Source organism: Eschrichtius robustus, chromosome 19, assembly GCF_028021215.1.
Source record: "Eschrichtius robustus isolate mEscRob2 chromosome 19, mEscRob2.pri, whole genome shotgun sequence".
Classification (NCBI taxonomy): domain Eukaryota; kingdom Metazoa; phylum Chordata; class Mammalia; order Artiodactyla; family Eschrichtiidae; genus Eschrichtius; species Eschrichtius robustus.
Genome location: NC_090842.1, coordinates 60,054,444 through 60,081,215, shown reverse-complemented (window position 1 = coordinate 60,081,215; position 26,772 = coordinate 60,054,444). Strand labels below are relative to the sequence as shown.

The 26,772-nt window shown below is 52.9% G+C and overlaps 2 protein-coding genes across 3 annotated transcripts in view; one reads left to right on the top strand and one right to left on the bottom strand.

Annotated features, from left to right (window-relative positions):
• The first annotated feature begins 1,088 nt into the window (after positions 1-1,088).
• On the top strand, positions 1,089-10,172 carry CKM (creatine kinase, M-type). The gene is made up of 8 exons (XM_068527491.1): positions 1,089-1,111; positions 3,168-3,378; positions 4,276-4,430; positions 4,946-5,078; positions 7,274-7,445; positions 8,393-8,516; positions 8,934-9,123; positions 9,645-10,172. The coding sequence occupies exons 2-8, from the start codon at positions 3,186-3,188 to the stop codon at positions 9,821-9,823; spliced, it is 1,146 nt and encodes a 381-aa protein (XP_068383592.1). The 5' UTR covers positions 1,089-1,111; positions 3,168-3,185; the 3' UTR covers positions 9,824-10,172.
• Positions 10,173-13,224: 3,052 nt separating this feature from the next.
• MARK4 (microtubule affinity regulating kinase 4) overlaps positions 13,225-26,772 on the bottom strand; it is a 29,377-nt gene continuing 15,829 nt past the window's right edge. The window contains exons 10-18 of one of the 2 annotated variants that reach the window (XM_068527519.1): positions 26,431-26,530; positions 24,947-25,056; positions 24,681-24,840; positions 21,571-21,788; positions 19,057-19,160; positions 16,595-16,873; positions 16,372-16,451; positions 15,325-15,369; positions 14,375-14,537 (exon numbers count right to left, since the gene is read on the bottom strand). In XM_068527519.1, the coding sequence (XP_068383620.1) occupies positions 14,473-14,537; positions 15,325-15,369; positions 16,372-16,451; positions 16,595-16,873; positions 19,057-19,160; positions 21,571-21,788; positions 24,681-24,840; positions 24,947-25,056; positions 26,431-26,530 (1,161 nt within the window). In that variant the 3' untranslated portion in view covers positions 14,375-14,472. Of the gene's footprint in view, positions 14,538-15,324; positions 15,370-16,371; positions 16,452-16,594; positions 16,874-19,056; positions 19,161-21,570; positions 21,789-24,680; positions 24,841-24,946; positions 25,057-26,430; positions 26,531-26,772 lie in introns of both variants that reach the window. The other variant, XM_068527518.1, reaches the window with a different exon arrangement.

The following is a 26,772-nucleotide window of genomic DNA, read 5'->3' as shown; positions in this document are numbered from 1 at the left end:
CCTTGAGGTTCCCCGTCACGGTCGAGGTGCTGAAAGCCCGGATCCCAGCGAGTCCTGCGCTCTGACCTGAGCCGCCACCCAGCCCCCTTCCCCTGCGGGTGGGGCTGGCCTCCCGGGCTCCGCGGCTGCCCTTGTAAGGAGGCGAGGCCTGGGGACACCCGAGAAGCCTGGTTATAATTAACCCGGACACGTGGCGACCCCACCTCCTCACACCTGCCCCCCCAACCCCCCATCCCCAGCACCTCGGGTCTCCCAGAGGACACAGAGAGCTAGCTCTAAAAATAACCTCCCTTCCCGGCAGGACACGTCCCTCCCTATCCCCTCCACAGCGGAAATCTCCCAGTGTCACCAGGCGGGCGGACTGGAGTGGGAAAGGTGACCACCGCCTCCAACCTGGCTTTGAGTTAGAACAGCCCCGACTCAGCCCAGCCTGTTTCCCTCCCACCCGCTCCCAAGGAGGAAAGTACATCCAAGCACAGGCTTCTGGAGTCAGGCCACCCCTGTTCCCACCTCGGCTTTGGTCAGATGCTCCCTGTAGCTGGGTGACAGCAGGCAAATCACACAGCCTCTCTCGATCTCTGTTTCCTCTGCTGGAAAACCAGACACCTGACCTTCAGGGGCCATTGCAAGGTTTCCCCAGGGCTAGGGCTCAGGACCTGCTGTTTGCTGGGGTCAAGGCCGCTGGGGGCTGAGGAGAGGCTGGTGGCCCAGCGGAGGGCCAGGGGAGGGTGGCTTCTACGTGCCTGGGACATTCCCTGACACTATCCCGTGGCCCCGGCGGGGGGCCAGCTGTCCCCGCCAGCCCGACTCAGCACTTGGTCAGGGGACCAGCTTGGTCGGGTGTGGGGGGGGTCTGGGCCCAGACCCTGGGGCGGCCCATACAAGGCCATGGGGATGGGCGTGAGGCATGCCTGGGTTCAGGGTGGGCACGATGCCTGGGCGGTGAGGTGAGAGGCTCAGCTGCCTTCCAGCCCCCTCCCGGGGGGCAGCCCCTCCCAGCCAATAGCACAGCTTGGGCTCCCCCCTATATAAGGCCAGGGCTGCGGGCCTTTCCCTCGGGTCAGTGTTGCCTCCGGGATACAGACAGCCCCTTCCAGCACAGCCCAGCCAGGTACTGCCTGGGGTGGGATTTGGGGTGGGGTCCAGAGTGGGGTCCTCCTCTGGAATCAGAGGACGAGCTGGCTCTGGAAGGGGTCTTACGTGTCCTCCCCCGCGTCCTCCTGCACACAGGTGGGTCAGTGTGTGGCAAGGTGGACCTCGTGTCAGAGAGTCCCCTCTACCTGTGAGCCCCTGACTCCCGATTGTGACTTGTGATCTCTGCGGCACAGGGTCCTGGGGAGGGTTCCCAGAACGGGAAGGAGTCTTGACAGATGCCAGCTGTCACCCCCTGCAAGGGGCTTCGGGCCAGGCCTTGTTCATGATGCTTTGCCACCAGAACTGGGTGCCATAAACTGTGGGAGGGGTCTGTGTGTCACCTGTCAGGGTCTCTGCGAGGGCAGGGACTGCGGGGTCTTTGCGTTGGTGACCTTGTGGGTCCCTATGGTGTTCCACACACTGTGCCCTTGTGGCTAACTTTCCGTGGCTCCTGCATGAGTACCTGTATCCTGGGTGTGTCTCTGAGCTTGGAGGTGTGCGAGTGTGGGTCCGTTTACGGTGTGATCTGGGGGTCCATGGTGACGTGTGTGCGTGGGGCTCTGGGGCTATGATTCCTGGTGTCTCTTGGGCTCACCAACCTTGCTTCCGTGCCTTCTCCTGGCCTCTCCCCAGCAGGGATGGGGGTGGGGACATGCTCTGAAGGGGGCTTTCTGGGTTGAAAGCCCTTGAGCCCCACGGCCTGAATGCATATCCTCCCGGCCACCCTGGTCCACCTGTCTCTGGCCTGCTGACTTGGTGCAAGCCGAGACCCTGGAATGTGGGGGGTGGCGGCGGGGGAGGAGGAGTTTGCCAGACTCTAAAAATAAATCCCCAACCCTGGACATCAACTCCAAAGGCTTTCGTGGGTTTTCATCCCCCTTGGCCTGATGCCTCGGCCTTCCTCTCACCCTGGTCCCCATCTCCTTCCCACCATCCTACCTGCTTCCCATTCCTGGAGCTGGGAATGAGTATCCCATCCCTACCACCACCACTAAGGGGTCCCTTCTCCTGGGTCTTGTGGATAAAAGTAATAATAACAATAATAGCAGCCACCCCTCTAGGTATCAGGCCCCAACCCATGATGGGGCCTGTCCTCAACCGGCCACATGCTTGAGCTCAAAGAATCCTCCCGGCAACCCCATGGGGAACGTTCAGTTCACAGAGGACAGAGGCTCAGAGAGGCTGAGTAACTGGCCTGGGGTCACACAGCCCGGAAATGGCATAGATGGGATTTGAACCCAGTTCTGTCAAACTCAGAGGCTGAGCTGTTCTTCTGTGCCCTGCAGGAGAGGTGTCAGCAAACAGAGGTGGGGGCAGGGACCCAGCCATCACTCCCACCCTGCCCCTCATCCCTCGACTGAGCACCCAAGAACGTTTATGGAGAGAATGTCCCTTTTCTGCTCACACACTCATTGCCAGAAACACCCTCCATCTTCTCACCAGCTCCTCACAGTTTAAAATAACAACAACAATAATAATAATAGCTGAGCAAAATAATGATCATTGTGTTCCAGGCACTATTCCAAGTGCTTTACATAATTAACTCACTTCATCCTTCCAACACCTCCATGAGGTGAATGCTATTATACCCGCATTTTACAGGTGAGTACTTTGAGGCACAGAGAGGTTAAGCAACTCACCCAAGGTCACACAGCTTGTTGTAAGTGGCAGGGCTGGCATTCAAAGCCAGGCTGTCTGATTCTAGAACCTACACTCTTACCCATGCCATGATTACTACTCTGGCTTGAGGGGTTCCCCCCTCCATTTTCCAGCTGGAGAAACGGAGTCTCTAGCAAGGTTACTAGTCTAGGGTCACCTGCCAGGATGCGGTGGAGCTAAGATCCTAACACAAAACTCTTGATACATCCTGTCGAGATGCAGGGGCTCAGAGAGGGGATCCCTCTGGCTCCAAGTCACACAGCACAGGAGTCAGGACTGACCCTCAGGCCTGCCTGACCCCAGAGACTGGCTCTGTTCTTTGGCTGGTCTCTACTGGATGTGAACTAATCTTCCCCTCCACCCCTGTCCACCAGGCCCCCCACGCCGCCACCATGCCGTTCAGTAACACCCACAACAAGTACAAGCTGAACTTCAAGGCTGAGGAGGAATACCCAGACCTCAGCAAGCACAACAACTACATGGCCAAGGCACTGACCCCTGAGATCTACAAGAAGCTGCGGGACAAGGAGACGCCATCTGGTTTCACTGTGGACGATGTCATCCAGACAGGTGTGGACAACCCAGGTAAGCCTCCTTGGTGGAGCATCACAGGGACCAGAAGGCTGGGGGGGCTCTGGAGGCTGCCTGCCAGGCCTCGATCCCACCTCCCTGGGTCTCAGTTTTCCCATCTGTAAAATGGAGACCATACCCATGGGGCTGTTGTGAGAAACAGATGAGTTGAGATGGGTGAAGTGCTTGGGACAGGGTCCGGCACGTGGTAAACCACACGCTAAATGTGCAGGAGTATAATGTGAGACTCCCCTGAGGAAGCTAATGCATCTCCCAGGCCTCAGTTTCCTCACCTGCAAAATGGGCACCCATGTTGGGAAAACATAGGCATCAGTACACATGGAGCGGCGCCTGGCACAAAGTGAGCGCTCAGACTCTGACAGGGGGGTATCGTGAGTGCTGCGCTTCTTTCTCCAAGGACACCCCGCCAGGGCGAGTGGAACTGGGCAGGAGCCCAGCTTCTAGCCTTAGCCCCCAACTCATGGTGTGATTGAGGGGAGAGGCCCTTTCTCTCCAGGCCTCTGTTTCCCCACTTGGGAAATAAGAGGGTCTTTCAAGTCTCTTATTATCTGTGGGGGCTGATAGTCTAAGGTTCTGAAATTTTTTAGGGGAAGATTCCATGATTTGGGGACTCTGACATGGTAATATTTTTAGTAACTGGCCCCCCAGACTCCTTCTCCTCTGTCCTGCCCGCAGCCTTCCTCCCACCCCCCCCAGATGCCACCTTGACCTTTCCCAGCCTTCCCTCCCCATTCTTACCAAGCCTCAGCCTTCTCAGTTCTGACCCAGAGGTGTCGAGTGAACTCCCTTGCATGCGCACGCACATACACACACTGTCTACACTGGACCCAGGAGCCCAGGCCTTTCTTGCTGGGGACGAGCGCCTCTGACCTCCCCCCCCGACCCCCCCAGGTCACCCCTTCATCATGACCGTGGGCTGTGTGGCTGGTGACGAGGAGTCCTACACGGTTTTCAAGGACCTCTTTGACCCCATCATCCAGAACCGGCACGGGGGCTACAAACCCACCGACAAGCACAAGACCGACCTCAACCACGAGAACCTCAAGGTCGGCTGCCCCCAGGGGAGGGGAGGGGAGGGGTGGGAGAGAGAGGGTAGAGGGATGAGGAGAAGAGGAGGAGAAGGGAGGAGGTGGGGGAGACACCCAGAGAGACAGGGAGACGAACAGAGATGGAGAGAAACACAGAGGGAGATGGGAAGAGAGAGGGACAGAGAAACACGAAGTCAGGCAAGGAGATGGGGCTGGGGGCAGTGGGGGTGGGGAGGGAGAGAGAGAGAGAGAGAGAGAGGGAGGCAGGGAGGAAGGCAGGTACAAAACAGACATGTAGAAGAGGGAGAAACAGAGACACAGAGATGGAGAGAGAAAAATGGAGAGAGAGAGAGAGAGAGAGAGAAGGGGGGGTGGTGGTGAGGGAGGCCAGTGGGGAGGGAGGAGCCAAAGGAAGCAGCAGAGAGGCTGAGAGAGCTGGGAGGGCCTGGCGGGAGACTTGACCTCGCTGGGGAGGGGGGGGCAGGGCTCACAGGATGGCCCGCCCTGCCCTGACCCCCCCACCTATTCTCTAGGGTGGAGACGACCTGGACCCCAACTACGTGCTCAGCAGCCGCGTCCGCACGGGCCGCAGCATCAAGGGCTTCTCGCTGCCCCCCCACTGCTCCCGCGGTGAGCGCCGGGCCGTGGAGAAACTCGCCGTGGAAGGTGAGAGCTCCCACCCCGCACACTGCCGGGGTCCCCCAGCTGTGGCTCTGCTCCTCCGTGGGCAGGTCTCTGGACTCCCCTGGGCCCCCATTTTCCAAAACACTGAAAGAACTTGGTAAGTCATGAGTACTTGGTGAGTGACAGCTGGCAGCATTACCCCTGGTGGAAGCCTGGGGGTGCTGTCGAGACTTGACACCCAATTGCGCCAGGGTCCTGACCTTCGTCCATCTATTCATCCATCCACCCATCCATTAAGCAAACATTTACGGTTGTTCTCGCTCTGTGTGGGGAGCTGGGGCTCCCGTGATGAATAAGATGGACAAGGTCACTGCTCTCACAGAGCTGTCAGCCTGGTGGGGAGATAAGAGGAAACACAGAAACCAACAAAAGAACAAGATAATTCCAAAATGCCATGAAGCCAAGAAACAAGGGTTGTGGCACAGAATGACAGGCGAGAGCTACGTTAGAAAGGAGTTGAGACCTGACTGACAAGAAGAAGCCAAGCTTGGGAAGAATTCCAGGCAGGTGGAACAGCAAGTGCAAAGGCCCTGGGATGGGAAGGTGTGTTGGAGGCATAGCAAGGAGACCAGTGTGCCTGGAGCCGAGTGGCTGATGGCGGGAGGGGAGGAGATGAGGTCAGAGGGGTGTGCGTGGCCAGGTCGTGCAGAGCCTTGTGGGCTGTTGCGAGGACTATGGCTTTGACCCTGTGGGAGAAGGAAAGCACGGGAGGGTGGTGAGCAGAGGAGAGACAGGTTCAGACTAATATGGATCCCTCTGGCTGCTGTGCAGGGAGCAGACTGTGGGCAAAGGTAGGAGAGAGGCTGAGAGGGGGCAACTGCAGCTGTCCGGGTTGGGGGTGAGGGGTAGCAATGGAATGGGGAGAAAGAGTGGGTATGTTTGGGAGGTAGAACTATTAGGGCTGGCAGGCAGTGTTGTTCTGCTAAATGTTTTAACAATTGGCTCTCAAAAACAAAAAACAAAAAACCCAAACAAACAAAAAAACAAGCCCTGATTTGCAGCCAGCAACTACCAATTTCTCTGGTGTAAACTCTCCTACTGTGGCCAATTTTAAGCTGATCACGTGACATCATACAGAGCTGGGCAATGGGAGGAAACGTGCAGTAGCACATCGTCATGTAGCATTTCCACCATACAGATACAATAGATGAAAATAACTTCAAGAACATAGAAAATAGTAAGTGTAGTAAAATAATTAGAAAGTGATAGTTCTGAGTATTTATTCCCTATGTTTTAAATATAATGTATTTAATTGTAAGGGTTTTTAAAAAAATTATTTAATTTATTTATTTTTGGCTGCGTTGGCTCTTCCTTGCTGCGTGCGTGCTTTCTCTAGTTGCGGCGAGCGGGGGCCAGTCTTCGTTGCGGTGCGCGGGCTTCTCATTGCGGTGGCCTCTCCCGCTGCGGAGCACGGGCTCTAGGCACGTGGGCTTCCGTAGTTGTGGCTCGCGGGCTCCAGAGCGCAGGCTCAGTAGTTGTGGCGTATGGGCTTAGTTGCTCCGCGGCACGTGGGATCTTCCCGGACCAGGGCTTGAACCCTTGTCCCCTGCTTTGGCAGGCGGATTCCTAACCACTGCGCCACCAGGGAAGCCCTAATTGTAAGTTTTTATAATTTACTTTTAACAACATAATATAGTATATAGTATATGATATATACTATATTATGTGGTATATTATACAAATAATGTATAAAATATATAAAAATACGTATATGTATTATATAAATAAATTTATTATACACATAATACATATTTATTATGTATTATGAATACATATGAATATATACAAATACTATAAATACTATAATATAATAATGTTTACTGATGGCTCCCGGATTCCTGAGACTTTGACTCTCTGTCCTGGCAGCCAGCAGGAGCAGGCACCAGCACACCACGGCTCGCAGGTGAATTGGATGTGAGGCTTGGTGGCGGGAAGGGGAGAATCCACGTTTTTTGTCTTGAGCACTTGGTGTGGGTTTTCCCAGGGCAGACAGGGGAGGAGCACGCTTTGGGGAGGGGTCATGAATCTGGGTTTAGACACAGTGTTTAGGCGCCTTTGGGACCTCCACAGGGCCAAGGTCCAGGCCCGTTAGGGGTAGCAGTGTGGGGTCCCCAGGGCCCCTGCGCCCCACTCGAGGTGGGGCAGGCTGCTGACCACTCCCTCCTGCGGCCCCTCAGCCCTCAACAGCCTGACGGGAGAGTTCAAGGGGAAATACTATCCTCTGAAGAGCATGACAGAGAAGGAACAGCAGCAACTCATCGATGACCACTTCCTGTTTGACAAACCCGTGTCCCCGCTGCTGCTGGCTTCAGGCATGGCCCGAGACTGGCCCGATGCCCGTGGCATCTGGTGAGGCCCCCCTGCCCTATGGCCCCCTTCGCCCCTGCCTCCTCCAGCCTTCCCGTGACTTTCCACCAAAGCCAAGACCATAACAGTAATTATCCAGAATCATCTTGCCCTCCACCCCTGCCCACCCTGTGATCTGCATGTCACATTTTGGGAAACTTGAAACTTAGACTTGAACCAGACTCCCTGGATTCAAATCCCAGCGCAGCCACTTACTAGCTGTGTGACCTTTGGCACATGATTTAACATGTCTCTGCCCCCAGTTTCCCCATCTATAAAATGGCGATCATGATAATTCATAGCTTTTGGGGTTCTTGTGAGGATTAATTGAGTTAATTTATGTAAAGTATTGGAAAAAGTGCCTGGTATATAGTAAGTGCTCATATTGGCCATTAGTATGATTTTTATTACCAGCTGTTGTTGCTAGCTGGGCTTTCCATGAATCTTTGAATCCCTGATTCTGATAGTCAAAGATTTTAAAAGGTTTTGAGGACCTAGGTTTCAAAAGATTTGGAGAGTGTAGGTTGTAAGATTTCAAGACTTTAAATATTTTTAGATTCCACTAATTTCCGATTCTGTGATTCAGTGGTTTCAAACATTTCCAGATCCTGGAGTTTTACAGTTCTAAAACTCTTTCTGAGATGCTACAATGTGATGGGAAGATTTATCAATTCTGAATCCTGGCTTCCGTTTTTCAAAGATTCTGAGATTCTAAGAGTCTATAATGTTCAAAGAATTAAGACCCTAAAAGTCACTGATCCCAGGATTCGAGATTCCACAGGTCCAGTGACATTAGAGTCTACAGGTGTTAGCTTCTGAGACTTTGAGGTGCTCCCACCTCTTGCCCTTCAGGCCCGCTGCCCCCTAGCGGTGGGTAAGTGTTTGCAAGACGCAGGGGAATGGGGTTCCCGCGGAAATGATTCCTCGGCCTTTTGCCGCGCCCGACCTAGGCACAATGACAACAAGAGCTTCCTGGTGTGGGTGAACGAGGAGGACCACCTCCGAGTCATCTCCATGGAGAAGGGGGGCAACATGAAGGAGGTTTTCCGCCGCTTCTGCGTGGGGTTGCACAAGGTAGGTGCCTGCCTCTCGCGTGACTCCACGTGACCACCCCAGCTGCTTTCCGAGGCCCCTCCCCTCGGAACCCGGCTCCTCCCTATACCCAAGCCACGCCCCTCAGCACCCGCCCCACTCGCTTTCCAAGGCCCCGCCCTTTGAGAAACCGGCCCCACCCCTATGTTCAAGCCCCGCCCCTACGAACCGGCCTTCCCGGCGTCCTCAAGCCCAGCCCCCTTTAGAATCCTGCCACCACCTGTGCGGTCGGGCCCCTCCCCTCAGAATCTCGTGCCTCCAGGTCTTCCAGACCCGCCCCCTCGGAATCCTACCCCTACTGACATTCTCACACCCTGTCCCTCCGAACCCTGTCCGGGTTGTGGGTGTATTTGGGGGCGCCCGCCGGCGCTGATCCCAGGTCCTCTCCCTCTACCTCAGATTGAGGAGATCTTCAAGAAAGCCGGCCACCCCTTCATGTGGAATGAGCACCTGGGCTACGTGCTCACCTGCCCATCAAACCTGGGCACCGGGCTGCGTGGAGGCGTGCATGTGAAACTAGAGCACCTGAGCAAGCATCCCAAATTCGAGGAAATCCTCACTCGTCTGCGCCTGCAGAAGCGGGGCACAGGTGCGGCCCACATCCCCTCCTGTGGCCTCTGCGGCTGGCCCTTTGCGGCGGCTGAAGGGGAGGTGGGGCATCCCCACGAGTTCTGGGGGTCGGCAAGGGCTGCCCTTCTGTGAGCTTCAGTTCCTTCCTCTGCAAATAGGCATCAGCACGCCTTATCTCAGATGAGTCAATATACCATCATGGTTATATAATTAATATACACTGTGTATGTCCCTGGCCGCCTAGGGACCTCACTTTCCCATCTGTAAAGGGGAGGATGGTCAGGATTCGACCCCAGGCAGCCCGGCTCCAGAGCTCAACTCTGTTACCCACCATGTTGGATGGTCGAGGGGTGAGGTACCTAAAGCCGGAGATGTGGGCCCGTGAATAGACAGACGCTTAGGAAACTGCGTGCACTTAACCTTTACACAGTAGGCACTCACTCAGTACGTGCGGCAGTCGCCGTTGGCACGGGGGTTGCGTCCCGGGCCCCGCTCCTGCATCTCTGCTCGCTCCTTAGCCCCTGCCTCCTATTCCCACAGGTGGCGTGGACACGGCCGCCGTGGGCTCAGTGTTCGACGTGTCCAACGCCGATAGGCTGGGCTCGTCGGAGGTAGAACAGGTGCAGCTGGTGGTGGATGGTGTGAAGCTCATAGTGGAGATGGAAAAGAAGCTGGAAAAGGGCCAATCCATCGACAACATGATCCCCGCCCAGAAGTAGGCGCACTGCCCGCCCGCCGCCGACTGCTGGAGCCCCAGCCAAAGGGAGGACCCGGCCCACCGGAGGCCCGCCCTTCAGCCTTTGACCCGCCCCTTTATCCCGGAGTCCCGCCGATAAAGGTTTAGTCTACCCGGGGCTCTAGCCACCCTCTTTCGAGTTCCAGTTCCAACCAGAGTTCCAACCAATGGGCTCCATTCTCTGGGTTCTGGCCAATGAATAACCTCCCTTATGCTCTCCTCTCCTTTTCCCTGAGCTCCGCCCACCATCAGGAGCTCTGGCTAATGGAGAGCACCCTAGCTCACCTGGGGCTCATGCTTTTTCTCCGTTCAAAGCAACAAATAAAAGCAATGGTGGCCTTAGCGTTGTGCGCCATAGTTATTGGGGGGGGGGGGAGGGAGGAGGAAAAGGAGGAGGAAAGACTTTTGTAATTGGCTACTGTGTGACCTCGAAGTGGTTTGCCGTCTCTAGACATGTCCTAGGGCTAGACATGCTTTATCTCATCTCTAAAATGAGGCAAAGTTAGGGTACAGAGTCTAATACAAACATTACAAAGCTCTATGGGGAATCTGAGACCCGGAGAGGTGTGGTCCAGTGTCACACCGCCGAGCTTGGGCCCTTCCCAACCTCGGCTCCCAATCACTCACGCTCAGATCTCAAACACAGGGTCCTCGCGAGGGAGAAACAGAGGCCAAAGAAAATGTCTGAGACTTGAATTTGGCCCCCCGGCCTCCGGTTTGAGACCTCCCATGCATCTCATCACTGTCTACTTCATTATGCTTTTCACTGGCCTCCTTCTGTGCGATCTGACTTCAGCCCTCTACAGCTGCTAGCAGTCTTTCCAACTTTCCTTACTTTGCTCGAGAACCTGCCATGGCTCCCCACATCGCCTAGAACGCTCTCGTATTAAGTGCGATTCTTCAAGGCCAAACAAATTCATACCATTTGCTGAAGGCTCATCCTTCTAGTTCTTTTCCCATGATTCCTCTATATACTCTTTTGTTCCTTACACCCTGCAATTCCCACCTTAATGTCTGCCCAAGCTGTTTCCTCCTCCAGACTGGGGCTTGGGTCAGAGCATACCTGTGAAGTCTTTAAGGATAGGACTTTCGGAGAGCTTGGTCCCAGGAAAGAGCAGGAAGGGGCCTTGGGGTCGCGTGTGGGAGAAGCTGGTAATAGACGTCAAGAAACATCTGAACATGTATTGGGTGTTGGCCACGTCAATCACTTCTACTTGACCCAATAGGCTGAGGCCTCCATTTGCTAGGGCATAGCACGTGGGCCCCTAAAGAGACAAAGGCCTCAGAAGAAAAGGTGAGGCAGTTAAGAAGACAGAGCCCCCAGGGACCTGGAGGAGGCACTTTTTCAAACCTTGTCACATAGGTAAAGGGCCCTTAGAGATCAAGAACTCTCTCCATTTTCCAGAGGGGAAACTGAGGCCCGGGGATGTCAGAGTTCCCAGAGAGATTACCAAAACAGAAAGGTTAGAAGAGACCCCAAAGGTCAAAGCACGCAGGGCCTGTTAGACATGGGGATGCCCTTTACAATACGGTCCCCAAATGAAGATCCCATCACTAGTCCCAGCTCCACCCCTGAGGCCACACAGACCACACACACTCCAGCCAGTAAGGTCTGAGCCAGCCGAATCCAGAGTCCAGGCACTTGTCAGCTACCATGCCTGTCCCGCCCATTTTGCCTCATAAGGCTGAAGTCCACCCCTTCTCTCCTCACCTTCTGTCCGGTCCTGACCTCCTCGCTACTATTCTGACCTGATTCCTTCCCTCCATTCACAGCACAAACCTGCCCCTGCCTCTCCCTTACTCACAACCTTGCCATGGCTCCCCAGTACCCTTGGTACAAAGCCCAGGTGCCTCTCCGCAACCATCAAGGCCCTGCCAGCATCTCCAGCCTCATCTCTCACAGTGACTCTATACTCACTCAAGTCATGTGTCATTTGCTGAAGGACCTGTACGCTCTCTGGCTTCCCAGCCATTGTACACGCTGTTCCCTCTGCCTAGAACACGTGACCCACACCCCGCCATGTCTGGTTAGCTGCTCATCGTTCTCTCCATCACAGCCAAGCTGTTCCTCCCAGGAAGCCCTCCCTGGCTAGGGCAGTCTCCCCCTTTGCACTCCTGCGGGCTCTGGACTCCCCCATACCAGCCCTGCCCACTCTGGATCACTGAGGACACGGCTGTCTCCTCCACTGGACCGTGAGCCCCACGAGGGCAGGGCTGGGGCTATTTTGGTCACCACTGTGTCCCCAGCACAGGGCTGGGCACAAAGGAAGCCCTCCGGGATTGAGGTTTCGTGACAGGGTTGGTTCCCCCGACACACACCTCATTTTTCTACCCTCTCAACCGTAAACACTTCTCTTTCAGCAGAGTCCTATTCTGGCCTCACTCATGACAGGAGTTTGGCTCTGCCCCAGACCCTGAATTTTTCAACACTGGCCACTCTTTAATCTTTACCACCCTTCATTTCTCATTTGACTTTCCTGTCAGCTCCGTGAAGAATACAACAGTTGACCCTACTATGCTCTAATTGGGCAATTGAGGCAGTTTGACTAAGTCTCTTCCCTGCATGCAACCCTCCATGGCTCCCCAGTGTCCTCGGATGAAAGCCCAGCCTGCTCACTTTGGCCCACAAGGCCCTGGGTGAAGCAGCCCCGCCCTCTTGCACTGGACAGCCCTCTACTGCTTAAGTCTATCATGCTTCCACTTCCCTTCTCCTGCTCCTGACACCTTGACTTTCCTTTGGGGAGCCCCTTCTAAGTCCAGTTGTAGGCACAGGCCACTCCAGAGTCACAGCGACTGGTCCAGGGACGATCACATGACTTTAAGCTCAGCAGACTTTCTGCTGCAGCAACTAAGCTGGAAGGATGAAAGCTTGGAACTGCTGGCATCATCATTGCCATCAGGGAGTGCCTACTGGATGAAACTACTAGAATGAAACTCACACTGAAAAAAGCAGAGGTGAGCTGGCCTGCTGCCTAGATCCAGATGTACCTGAAGTCAGGCACCCCTGGCCTATGAAATGAGCAAACAAATACCTTTTTGCTTAAGTGTAGATGGATTCTGAGTCCTAATACAGCATTTCTCTTGCTAATTCTCCACCCACCCCCAACACAGCAGCCACCCTGAAATTACCCACAGTTCTCTGAGCTATACCATGCACTTCCACTTCCAGGCTTGTGCCCAGGGCATACCTAATACCTGGTCAACTCCTATTCATCCTTCAAAGCCCAACTCTGGCACCAGTTCCTCTGGAGTGCCTTCCCCAAACCCCCTCACCTTCTCTTCTGTGGCCCCCAAAGCAATGGTTTCTCTAGTGTCTATCAGAACCCCCCCACAATAGACAGGGGCTCCCTGTGTCTCCGTGTCCACACTGGGCCTGGCATGGAGTAGGCACCGGTCAATGACTGTTTATTGAATAAATGTACTGCTGGAGTAAGAAGTGGCTTAGAGTCCAGTATAACATGTGGGTGGGTATGTGAATGGATGAATGGGGGTCCGATATAGGAACTGGGGCCTCGTGGATGAGGCCGAGTCCTGTCCTGCCCTCTTCCACAATCATCCTTGACCCTCACACCCCCACTACTCCCATTCTGCAGATGAGAAAACCGAGGCTCAGAAAGGAGAAACCACTGGCCCAGTCACACACCTCCTCTTCATCTCACTTGCAGGTGAGGGCAGGGAAGGAAGACCCCAGGGTCAGCGTGGGAGAGGGGGGACTTCCTAAGTTTATTGGGCAACAGGCTGCAGGTGAGGGGCTGACAGGAGGAGGGTGGGGCTGTAATAACTTAAAAACCGGAGGTGAGAGCGGCAGCTCCTCGGGAGACCTCTGCAGAGGGGAGGGTCCGGGGGTATTTACAAGGATTTGTACAAAGTGCCCCGCGCCAGCCTGGGGCAGGAAGGGGGGGTTCGAGCAGGAGGGGATGGGGAGGGGAAGGAATCTGCCTCTCTGACCCCCACTCCCGACCCCACCCACCCCAGTTCTCCAGCCTTTAGGCTCAGCAACTCTTCTTGCCCCTGCCCAAGGCCTAATTCTTGAGCTGTTGGGGGGGAATGGAAGTTTCCTGTTTCCCTTTCTGCCCCCGCCCTGCCCCCAAAGTTTCCTCAGGTGCCCCGAGGCAGGGTGAGGGGGGACAGGACAAGCTGGAGGCTCCAGGAATGTGCCAGCTTTCCCTGCTAAGCCCCTTTGCTCTTCTCTCCTGCCCAGCGGCCCCAGAGAACAGCAGAGGGGACAATCTCTGCCCCCAGATCGATTTCAGGGAAACTGAAGTGATGACAAAGGGAGAATCCCCTCCTTGATCCCCTTTCTCTCCTGCCGAAGCGAAGTAGGAGAGGAAAAGAGGAGGGGACCCAGGGCCGTGACGGCTCAGAGCTCGAGGTCATTGGAGATGCGGGTGACGAGGGTGCGGAAGGCCAGGGCAGTGCCCGCCACGCGGCGGAAGAGAACTCCTCGCAGGCCCGGCCGGGGCAGCTGGCAGACCTCCACTTCAAAGTGGGACAGGGGCTCGGGCCCGCCCGCACCCCCGTGCAGGCAGGCCAGCAGGAACGGCTGGGGCTGGCGGCAGCGGCAGCGGGCGGCCGCCGTGGCCTGGCGCAGAGCTGCCATCAGGGCCTCGGGCGGGCGCGAGCTGGTCAGCTTCACACTCCAGGGGAATCGGAGCAGCCGGGGGGCGGTTTCCGTTTGATCCCAAGGTAGATGGCAACTGAGGTGGGAAGATATTAGGGGTTAAAGATGGGGGAGAAGAGGAAGGTAACCCACTGTTCCCACTTTGGGACAGACTCCAAGGACAGACTCCCTGCCTAACAAAGAAATGTCTCGCCTAAAATACCAAGAGTGTTCCCCTTGAGAAGCACTGCAGATCTAGTCTTTCTGGTTTAGGTGGGGCATGAACACAAGGGTGAACACATGACTCACTTCCGGTCAATGAGAGCATGCAACCAATCAGTGATTGGTTCAAAGATGAGCATACCACTAAGTCTGACCAATCAGAATACTCCACCCTTCTGGTCCCAGGCATTGGTTTAGGGATGGACATGTGACCCATTTCCAGCCAATGAGATTCGGTCCTGGGACTGTTGGAACTGCCGGGGAGGCTCTTTATTTCCACTTGGGTTTCTACAATGGCCCAGAGCTGTTGGCAACCCTTGTGCCTCATTGGATGAGAGGGGAAAGGAGGTGTGGTGTCAACAGGGGGAGGAGTGGGTTAGAGATGGGAGAGGCTGAAGTTAAAGATGGTCAAGGAATAATGCTCAGAGATGGAGGTGGAAATGAGAGGAAATCAAGGGGGCGGGGGTGGGTAAGAGGAGCCAGCAGAGAAGGGAGGGTCATAGGGACATTTCAGGAAGTTGGCCTTGGAGGATGAGGATGAGGCTTGGGCCCCATCTAAGGGTCTGGTGGGGGGGTGAGGAGAGGTACTTACACAAGTGGGGTCTGAGACAGGCAAAAGGGGAGGGGCTGGTGTGGCACTCAGGGGAGGCACATGCACTCACCTTGTGACCTCAGGTCCCCCGATTCTCTCAGGTTCGTCTGTGACCCTAGGGGAGGGGAGGGGGGAAGAGTGACTAATCTGGACATAGGGGCCTCTCCCTCAACCCACTGGCTCCAGGACTCTGGGCAGGCCCTGCCTCAGCCCTGGTCCCTCCCTGCTGTATGGAGCTGGGCTGGGGAGGGCTGGGAGTCAGGATTTGATCTCCCTCTCCATGCCCAGAAGTGGAACCCTGTTTGAAATGGTTAGTGCAGGCTGGAGGAAAGATACTGAAGGATTTGGAAGACAAAAGAGGGGGGTGGGGGTGGGCAGAGACACATACCTACATATAGAAGGACACACACACACACACACACACACACACACACACACACACACACACACACACACACACACACCCCTCCTTCAGGCTGTACTCAAATGAAACCTCCTTAGTGAGGCCTGCCCCATTTAAAACTGCACTCTCCCTTCTCCACACCCCTGACCCCCCCTTCCTTGCTTCCTTTTTCTCCTTAGTACTTGTCACTACCTGACAGTATATATATTTTACTTATTTATTGTTTACTGTCTGGGTCCCCTAGTAGAATGTCCTGGGCAGGGATTTTATCCCTTTTGTTCACTTTACTCTGGGCCCACGATGGTGCCAGGCACACAGTAGACACTCACAGAATAGTAATAGTAAATATTTATAAAGCATTTTCCAAGGCAAGATTTTAAGCTCAGTCCATGCATCACCTCACTTAGTGATATACCTCACCGCACAACAACCCTATGAGGAAGGTACGGTTATCACTATCCCCATTTTAGGGAAGGGGAAAGTAAGGCCCAGAGAAGTTGAGTCATTTGCTTAAGGGCACTCAGAAGAGCTCGGGTCTGAACCCCAAGAGTCTGGCTCCAGAGGCCAGACTATCGTTTATTAACTGAGTGAGGAAATGAACAACCGGAGCCCCTACCCGACTCACAGCGCCCCCTCCCGCCAGGCCCGCACACAGGTCAGACATGCAGATAAGAGAGGCAGAGCCAGTGAAAGCAGAGGGTGGAGGGGACTTACTGATCTTGGATCCCTGGGGCAGAGAGGCGCCCGAAACGCAGCGGTTAGAGTTCTGCCGTTTAGAGGGATCGAGGGTAACCCTGCAGCGTGAGGAGGGAGGTGAAGGGTGATGGAGGAAGAGGAGGAGACGTGGGGATACAGAGGCAGAGTAGAGCAGAAGACAGGTTAGGCCCCGTCAGCCCCCCCATCCCGCTCCCCAGACCCCACATCCCGTGGGGCTCACCTTCGGGTCAGTTTGGAGGTCAGCTTGGTGAAGAGGTTGGTGGTGGGGCGGGGCCGCCCAGGGGGCAGGGGTGTGGCCTCATGGGCCAGTGTGGGAGAGGCGGGGGGCCCATTCTGCACGCCCCCACCTGCCCCGCCCCCTGCCCGCCTGTCCCGGACCTGGCCACCGTGGAACGTGCTGCGGATGGTGGAGCCGCGTGCCAGGCGGCTCCGCTCCCCTGACGGGGGAGCCAGGCTGTGACTGGAGGGGGAGGCGGGGGGCACCCGTGGGGTCCCCGAGCTGTGGGCAGAGAGGTACAAGTCAGGGTGGGGCCTTGAGGCAGGCCAAGTCCCCAGCCCCCTGCTTCTCCACTGGTCGTTCCTGAGATCAGAAACCTCTAGCAACCTGGGGCTCAGAGACAGGGCTGCTGTGTACGTCGTGCAGGCGGTGCACTGTGCAGCCCTAGTATTGTCTTACCTCCCCGTCTCAACTCCTAAGTTGTCCCTCCTTCAAACTACCCTTTCTTTAAACTCTGCCCCCTCCAATCTGTCCCCTATCCCAATTCTCCTCTCTCCAAACTCGGCAATTGAATAGATTCAGATACATTTTTGGATGAATCCCTTGCTATTTGCCATCCAAACCTCAGGAACCAAACCAAGTGTGCAAACACTTTGCTATTATTCAATCGTGGGAAAGGAATAGATGTGAACATCAAGGGGACCTACATTCATTATGAAAACGTTTCAACAGGTGAACAGAAAGAGGAAGGCACCCTCTCCCTAACTCTCTCAAGATGCTGTGTGGGCAGAGGTGGCTCCACTAGCCCAGGACCCTCCTCTAGGCCCTCTGAGGCTCCCAGTCCTGACAGCAGGAGCCAGACCTCCAATTTCTATCCTAGGGAGCCGGGACCAGCCTGGATCTCAAAGAGGGAGCCCTGATTGGCAGATACCACTACCTCTCTCCCAGAATCCATACACCTTGTTTTACTCTTAGTGACCAAACCCCTTAGAGTATGAACATTGCACATGGCTGCCCAGCCAGATACTACATTTCCCAGCCTCCCTTGCAGCTAGGGGTGGTCATGTGACCATGCTCTGGCCAACAGAATATAAAGAGAAGTGCTCTGTACCATTTCTGGGTCACGCCTCTAAAAAGAAAGCAGTTTGCACTCCACTTTCTTTCCACCCTACTTGCTGGTTGGGAAATAGTGGCAATTGGTGCAGTGGCCTCAGATCCAGAGCTGGAGCTTCATGTTGAGACTGGTCCTGAATCCTTGGAGGACCCTGCCTCCTACCTCTGGATGGTTGCATCACAGAGGACTAAACCTCCATCTCATCCACTGCACTCTGGGGTCTTTTCATTCCTGAATCTATAATCTAACTATACACTTATCTCTCGGCCAGAACTGGGAGGCTATATATTATAGTGGTTACAAGTACAGATTCTGGAATCAGTCTGGAATCTCTTTGCTCCTTGACTTACCAGCTGTGTGGCCTTGGACAAGTTACTTAACCCATCTATGCCTCATTTCCTCAGCTGTAAAATGGAGATAGCAGGATCGACCTCATAGAATTGTTAGGGGCATTCAACTAGCTAATGTACAGAGGCCTGGCACATGGTTACTGCTTGAAAAATGTTGGCTGTTATTATTTTTATTTAACAACCACAAAAAAGCTCGTATTCATCAAATGCCTTCTGTGTCTCAGGCCCTGTGCCAGGTACGAGGACACACCTGATCTCCACTGGATCCCTCTAATAGGGTCTGGAGGCAGAGAACAGCAGCCCCATCTTACACAGGAGGAAATGGAGGCTCAGATACCTGCCAAAGGGCTAAGAGGCAAGATTCCAACTCGGAGCTGAGTAGCCACAGAATCAATGCCCTCAGCCACTCCATTACCTCGCCCCCACCAAAGAGTAACATCTGTTTATCAGGTGCTTCCCAGAGTGCACCTCGGCGTCATGCCTGCCAGTCCCGGTGGGCGGCAGTGTCATTATCCTGAAGTCTGCCCCACTCCCAGACTTGAACTGGGATGTGAACCAATTCATTCCCTTTTTATGCTCCAGCCAGTCTGTACTGGTTTCCCTCACATGCTAGCTGAAAGAGACCGAACAGACTCAGGCAAAGAAGTTTGAAACCCAGCCAACCAGAGGATGTTGAAGCTGTGACAATCTGGGGCTTCTCTCCAGCTCTAAAAATGGATCATTCAAAAAAAAAAAAAGAATCAACTCAGGTTCCCAAGGCTCGTAGGCAGAGAATGGGTCAGACTGCTTTCCTGGTGCTGACGGCTAATTAATTAAGGGTGGAGGATTTTCAGGGGAGTCTGGGAGAGGGAGGACGTGGGTAGATTCTGCCAAGGGAAGGGCAGACACAGACTCCCCAGTCCCCATGGCACCCCTTCCCCGCATCTATCATCTGAGATCAAGGGGGGCCCTGCTCACCTACACCCCACTGCCCCCTCCCTGTTGCTGCCCTCCCTCCATACCTGTTTTCTTTGCCATTTGGCAACAGGGATGGGCGCTCAGCCCCTGGGCGTTCTGTGCAAACGTAGGTGTTTCTGCGGGTCATCATGCTGGGGGGGAGGTTATTCTGCAGGAGACAAGGCCAGGAGGAGAGTGAGGGAGCAAAGGGATACCCCTTAATCCCCCCTTTTACCCTCTCTGGCCTCCCTCATTAGGAACGGGGCGGGGAGGACTTCCCTGGCGGTCCAGTGGTTAAGACTCCGTGCTCCCAATGCAGGGGGCCCGGGTTCGATCCCTGGTCGGGGAACTAAGATCGCGCATGCTGCAAGGCGCAGCCAAAAAATAATAATAATAAAAAAATAAATAAAAATAAAAGGAACGAGGCAGGGGCCTGTGTGTGAACTGAAAGTGAGTAGGTGGTTTATTGTACTTTGGCTAAAGACATGAAGGGTTAGTGGGCCATCCCAGAATGTAGGCTGAGAGTCATAGAAGGCCTTGGAGCTGGGAGGAGAGAAGGTCAGGGAAGGTTCCCAGGGGGCAGCCTGGCCCCTCTCTCCTCTCCCAGCTCTCCCCCACCTCCAGCCACATCAAACTTTGAAAAACATACTTATTCATGCCATGCTGTCTCTCCTCATAAAGGCCTTTGCACATGCTGTCTTATCTGCTTGGATATTCCTCCTACCTTTCCCTCTGACTCACTCTTAGCTATCTTTCAGGTGTCAGTTCATAATATATCCGCGCCCTGGCCCCAGGCTGAGTCAGCTACCTTCTTTGCACTCCCTGCTACAGCCTTGATCACTCTGAGTGACCACATCTGTTCACACATACATCCCCACCCGCTACTGCACGGAGCTCTCCGAGGACAGGAATGGCAAATCAGGATTCTGTTGCCTCACAAAATGTGTTGGAAAGCGATCCCTCTTTCTTTCCTCTGGAAGTCTGCCTAAGTTGGGTATTATTCCTTCTTTCAGTGTGTGGAAGACTTCCACCAGCTTAAAGCCATCTGGGTCTGGAGTTTGCTTTATGGGAAGATGTTGATACTGTTCAGGTTTTCTATTTCTTCTCGTGTCAGTTTTGGTTAACTGTGTTTTTAAAGACATTTGTCAATTTTGTCTAAGTTGTCAAATTTATTGGCATAGAGTAGTTCCTAATACCATCTTACTACCTTTTTATGTTAGAACAAAGTTCTCTTTTTCACTTCTGATCGTGGTAATTTTGTGTTTGCTGTAGTTTTTCTTTCTTTTTTTTTTTTAATTGAAGTATAGTTGATTTACAATGTTACGTACTGTCTTTTTTATTAATTAGTCTTTCTAGGGGTCCATTGATTTTATTAATCTTTTCAAAGAATCAGACTTTGGCTTGTTGATTTTCTCTAGGGTACATCTGTTTTCTCCTTTATTGATTTCCTTTCGTCTCTTTATTATTTCCTTCATTCTACTGCTTTTCTGGGCGGGGGGTGGGGTGGTGGTGTAGTTTGCTGTTCCTTTTCTACTTTCTTAAAGTGTGGGTTTATTTCAACAATTACAACAGCTCTCATTCATTGAGTGCTTACTGAGCCAGACACTGTGTGAAGACTGTACAAGATCCTCCCAACAACCCAAGTTCTTTGATGAGCTCATTTTCACAGGGTGGAATAATGAAGCTCAGAGAGGGGAAGTTACTTGCTCAGGGTCACACAGCTCATCAGTGAAATTCAAACTCCGGTCTATGTAGCTTCAGCATCCTGACCACCTTCCTGTAACTTGTCTCCACCCTTGTCTCTGATGATGAGGATATTTTGGTTCCCTTAGCTTGTATTATATTATTCTAAGGAGCTGTAGAAGCAAGAAAGCCAAATGCTACATTCCCCAGAAACTCCTCTGCAGCCCAGGTTCTGGATATGAATGGGTTCTGCCAATCTTTGCACTCATGAAGATCTGGAAGGTGGAAAAGGGGTGGCAGCCACTTTCCTGCCCCCTTTGACTGGGGCTCACACAGGCAAATCCGTGAGATGAGGGTCTTTGCTTCAGCAGGGCACCAGTGCCGGTTCTCCAGACTTCTGGGCAGCAGAGGCTCTTCTTCTGGAGAATGAAGTTTCTGAGTCTTGCACTGCAGCCATGACCGTATGTTCTTGAATTCAACAGAGCTAGAGGTGGCCTCAGAGGTGGCAGCTCCCTTGGTGGGTCAATTCTGCTGTGGCAATATGTCATTCTTGTAGGTCTTGTCTATTGCCTGCCCCTCCAGCCCTTCCTACAATTGTGTAAACACCACACCTAATTCCCCGTATTAAATCCTTCCCGTCGAAAGCACAGAGTACTTCTTTCTGACACTGAATCCTAATTTATACACTAGAATCAAGCACAAGCTTAGGCAGAGAGAGCACTCAATAAATGTCTGTTGAGTGAATGACTGAATGGATAAAACAAAGAGTCCCGTGTGGTGGTCTGGGGAACAGGATAGGAAACGGCAGAGTCTGAAAAATGTGACCCAGGTGGCATCGATAGGCTGGGCCACAGGTGGTGGCACCCCTGGTCCCATCCCCCAGCCCCTCCACTCACAGGGGTGCTCGTACTGTCCTTCCGCCGCTCTGGGATCTCTGCCTTGTTGGGGTTGTGGGCGCTGCTGACCATGGGGCTGGAGGGGGGCAGCCCTCGGCTCCCGCTCCCCGCGGCACTGCAGCTCGCCTTCCGGCCTGGCAGTCGCTCCTCCTTCAGCTCCGCCTCCCCTGTGCTGGTTGGGCTGCGCTTGGGGTGCAGGGGTGCAGGGGATGGGCCACCTGGTAGAGGGAGGGGACAGTTTAGGGTTGGCGTCACCTGGAAAAGCCAGAACCGACTCCAGATGATCCTTAGGACCTTAGAATTCCTCACATAGGTTACAACCTTTGCATGGGCTATTCTGATAACATCTAAGTGACAACATATATACTGACCCAGAAGCTCCACATAAATGACATGACACACATACAGGTTATTCACTGCATCCTTTTTTTTTTTTTCAGGCCAAAAGATTGGGAACAGGCTAAATGCCCCTTAATATGGGAATAACTAAGTAAGTCAAGATATTGTCACACAATGGAGTACTATGCAACTATAAAAAACGTTCCAATACAGAAAGATTTTCAAGATAGACTGTGAAGTAGAAAAGGCAAGGCAAGGTATGAGGTCTACAGTGGGCTATCATGTGTATAAAAAGGGGGAAGGACTTCCCTGGTGGCGCAGTGGTTAAGAATCCGCCTGCCAATGCAGGGGACACGGGTTCAAGCCCTGGTCCAGGAAGATCCCACATGCCGCGGAGCAACTAAGCCCGTGCGCCACAGCTACTGACCCAGCGTTCTAGAGCCCATGAGCCACAACTACTGACCCTGCGCTCCACAACTACTGAAGCCTGTGTGCCTAGAGCCCGTGCTCCGCAACAAGAGAAGCCACCGCAATGAGAAGCCCGCGCACCGCAGTGAAGAGTAGCCCCTGCTCGCCACAACTAGAGAAAAGCCCGCGCGCAGCAGCGAAGACCCAACGCAGCCAAATAAATAAATAATAAAATATAAAAAAAAAAAAAGGGGAAAAGTGTTTAACTGTATCTATTTATCTATACTTGTTTATAAATGAACATTGCCCAAAGGCTATCATTTCTATTAAAAGGAGAGAATATATTTTTATAGTATATTAATATATTAATATTGCATTTATCCATCTTTATGCATTTAAAAATTTTTCTTTTTCTCCTTCTTTTCACATCTGTCTCTTTATATATTTATATATGAATGAAACTTCTCCGAAAGAATTGATATAAAACCGGTAACAGCGGCTGCCTCCAAGGAAGACTGGGGGCTGCGAGATACGTGTAGGACAAAGACTTTTTTACCACCTACCCTTCCTGCGCTATCAAGTTTTGAAGGATGTGAGTGTGATAGTTTCAAAAACAAAACAAAACAAATTTTGTTCTTTAGAACATCTTGGGAATTTACAGTTTTAGAACCTGGGGGTTAAACGTGTTCTAGAACTTCAGAGAGTCAGAACTTCTGCATGTTAAATCCTCAGGAAACTTAATGCGCAAAAGTCCCAGAACCATAACAAGCTCTACAATGACGGACACAGGGCACTCATAAACCATCTTTTATCCCGAGAACCCCAGAACCCTGAAGGTCTCCGTGTGGGTTATTTTTAAAGGCTACCGTGTTCTAACCATAGGATGTTGGCGTCACAAGCTTCTTACGGACTCTCTGGGCCAATCTCGCTATTTTATAGGTGGGGAAAAGGAGATCCAGGGGAGGGGAATGGCTTGACCATCCAGAACAAAGCAGGTTCTGCTCAGGACTGATGCTAAGCTTCCCTGACTCCCCTCTTCCTGTACTAGTGCCCGTCCCAGAGTAAAGAATTTCACCCCTAGAGAGAAGTAGGGCTGCAAAAATAACGGAAAGTTGGAAATCACCTTGGCAGTTCCTTAACTGTTAAATGTAGAGTTACCATATGACCCAGCAATTCCACTCCTAGGTACATGCCCAAGAGAAATGAAAACACAGATCTACACAAAAACTTGTACATGAATGTACACAGCAATGCTATTCACAGTAACTAGAGGCGGAAACAACCCAAGTGACCCTCAGCTGATGAATGGATAAACAAAATATGGCATATCCATGCAATGGAATATTATTCGGCCATAAAAAGAAATGAAACACTGATACTGCTACGATACGGATGAGCCTTGAAAACATGATGCTAAGTGAAAGAATCCAGTCACAAAAGGTCACATACTGTATGATTCCATTTATATGAAATGTCCAGACTAGGAAAATCTACAGAGATAGTAAATAGATTAGTAGTTGTCAGGGGCTGGAGGTTGGGGTGGATGGGAGATTTGAAGTAGATGACTAAGGGTTATGGAGTTTCTTTATGGGGTATTGACAATGTTCTAAAGTTGACTGTGGTGAAGGATACACAAATCTGTGACTATGCTAACGCCACTGAACTGCACACTTTAAAGGTATGTGAATTATATCTCAATAAAGCTGTTAAAAAATAGTGGGGATGATTAACATTTGTTGAGGGTATAGGTAAGAGACCTCCTGGAAGTTCCCATGTCTCATTTGTGGTGGTAGTGGTGGTGGGTCTATTTTCTGCAGGGGATGAGATATCTGTTAGTTGCAGAATGTGGGATACAATCAGGTGTCTGCCCACTCCCTTCCCACTAGTAAGTAAGGAGGAGAGGCCAGAGGGCAGGCTCTCAGCAGCCATTTTGTACAATGTGTCATCCTGTGTCCTAGTCAAGTGGATTAATCCCAACTGGACCCTGATATCAAGTGGACCAAAGAGATTCCAGCTATTATTTGAGCTGGCCTCTAAAACCGAGTTGTAAGGAGTTAAGAGACTGGGAAAAAGATAAGGCAGGATATGTAAGAAAGAAAGAAAAACCCAGACGAGCAGAGAAGAAGCAAGACACAGAGTGTCTGCTCTGGGTCTGGCTGCTTTTCCAGCTTCTAATCCCTTACTGAGTCTGGCTGCCTCCAAATTTCATGCAATGTCCCTGCACCTTTATAAGACATTCCCCCCTTCGTTGCAGTTGGCTCGAGCAGGTTTCTGCTGCTTGCCAGCCAGAGAGCCCTGATGTAATGCAGGTCCGAGGCCCTGGGACCAGGGATGGCATGTGAGGGTGCGGGGCCGATACTTACAGAAGTCGCTATGCCTGCGCTGGCGGTGGTAGGTGGAGGAGGAACTCCGCTGCCCTTTGCTGTGGCTGGTGCCTTTGCTGGAGCTTGTTCCATTGGTGGTGTCGCTGGGCGCCCGCACCCGTGCCAGGGCCAGCCCCGGGGTGCCCCGGTCCCCACCCTCCTGCAGGAAGATGACAGACGAGGAACCTCAGACCCTGTCCCCTGTGCCCCAGAAGTCCCACCACCCCGGGTATCGCGCATCCCAAACGTCCCTGACGCCTTCTGACCTCAGTCTTCCTGCCCAGCAGGAGGTAGGTGGCAGTCACTTCGTTGTACTTCTGGCTGGTCAAGGCCTCTTTGATTTCTTCCCGCGTGTAGCCCATACCCACCATCACCTCTGGGAGAGGGGGATGGAGAGGAGGTTCAGTCTCCCCAGATCCTTCCCTTCCACTCGTTTCTGCATCACATAATGCCTGCTCTTTGGCTTGTCCAGTATCCATTCCTCCTTCTGCCAGCAGCACCCTGATTTTCCTTGGAACAACATTTCTTCCCAGCTCAGATCACCTGGCTGACTCCTGCCTGCTCCAAGCCCCAAGGGCAGGCATATAACTCAGGTCTGGACCATCAGAGTGTTCCATCCCCAAGGCCATACTGATTGGTTCAGGGTGGACAGATGACCCAGGTATGGCCAATCAGAATGCTCCATACCCAAAGCCACAGTGACTGGTTAGGGTGGACATATGACCCAGTTCTGGCCAATAAAAGTGTTCCATCCCCAAGGTCAAATTGACTGGTTCAGGAGTAGTCAATGGGCACCGCCCTAGGGCTTCTATTGGAACATTAGGAAAGTGGCTTCTCTTCCTGATGGGGTGTCCAGGCCACTAGGATATGCTGTTGTCAGCTTGCTCCTGGCAGGGAGAGCTGCCTGGGAAAGAAGCCACCACTGAGAAGATCCCTAACAACTGTCTCTGAGTACCTGGATCCAGCTGTGCCTGAAGGCTGATATACCCTGGCCTTTTCAGTTATGTGAATGAATAACATCACTTTTAGGTTAAAACACATGAAATTGCTGGTATTAAAATTTTTTGAGCTATTACAATGGCAATTACACATGGTTCAACCTATTATTATTATCTGGTTTAAGCCAGAATGGCTTGGGTTTTCTGTTACTTGCAACCAGGAAGTCCTGATTAATACAGTCAGATCTGATGGTGGCCTTGGTTTCCTCAGCTGTAGAATGAAGGTTACTGGATAGTTCCTAAGGGGCTCTTCCAGGGCTAATGCTTTTGGGGTCAAATGTCCAAGGGCTCCAGGCTGAAGGGACTGGGACCAAACGGGTGGAGGGTGAGGCATGTGCCAAGGTGGGAGTTTTTCTCAAACATGCAGATTACTGATGGCTTTGACCAAACTCTTCTGGAAGTGACTGTGATTTCTTGTGTCTTAATAGTCAAAGTTAACACAAAAGCACTTATTACATGCCTGATATAAGTGCTTTATATAAATCCATTCACTGACTATTCATAACAAACTTATGAGATAGGTTCTCTGATTATCCTGTTTTACAGATGAGGAAACAGAAGCACAGAGAGGGGAAGCCACTGGCCCTGGGTCACACAGCTAGAAAGTAGCGGCGCAGGGACTGGAGGCCAGACTTCTCTGCTCTCTCCAATTGCCTTGCAAACTTCTGTGATGCACTAACCAAAGGGGTAGGTGCTGGGAAGCTCCCACCCCTGGCTCTGCGGCCTATGGCTCTGCTCCCCCTGACCCTCACCGATTCGCTTGGTGTCCCCGAAGTCCTCCTCGGGCTCTGTGTATGGCTTCAGCTCCTCACCCTCATAGCCGATGTTGATCCATTTGTCTTTCATGATTTGCTACAGGAATCGGGAGCAGGACAGGGAAGGGGAAAGAGAGATGTCAGAAGGAACTGGGAAAAATATAGCTTCCCACCTCCCACGTAGGCCCCCAGATGGGGTTCCTGCCCTGCCCCGCCCCCACCTCCAAGGCCTAGCACCCCAGAATCAAGAGCTTCCTGAGAGCTAGCACCTCCTCGCCCCATCCCTCACCCACCCAGCTGAAGCCTCCTGATGCCACCCTCCCTCCTCCGCATCATCTG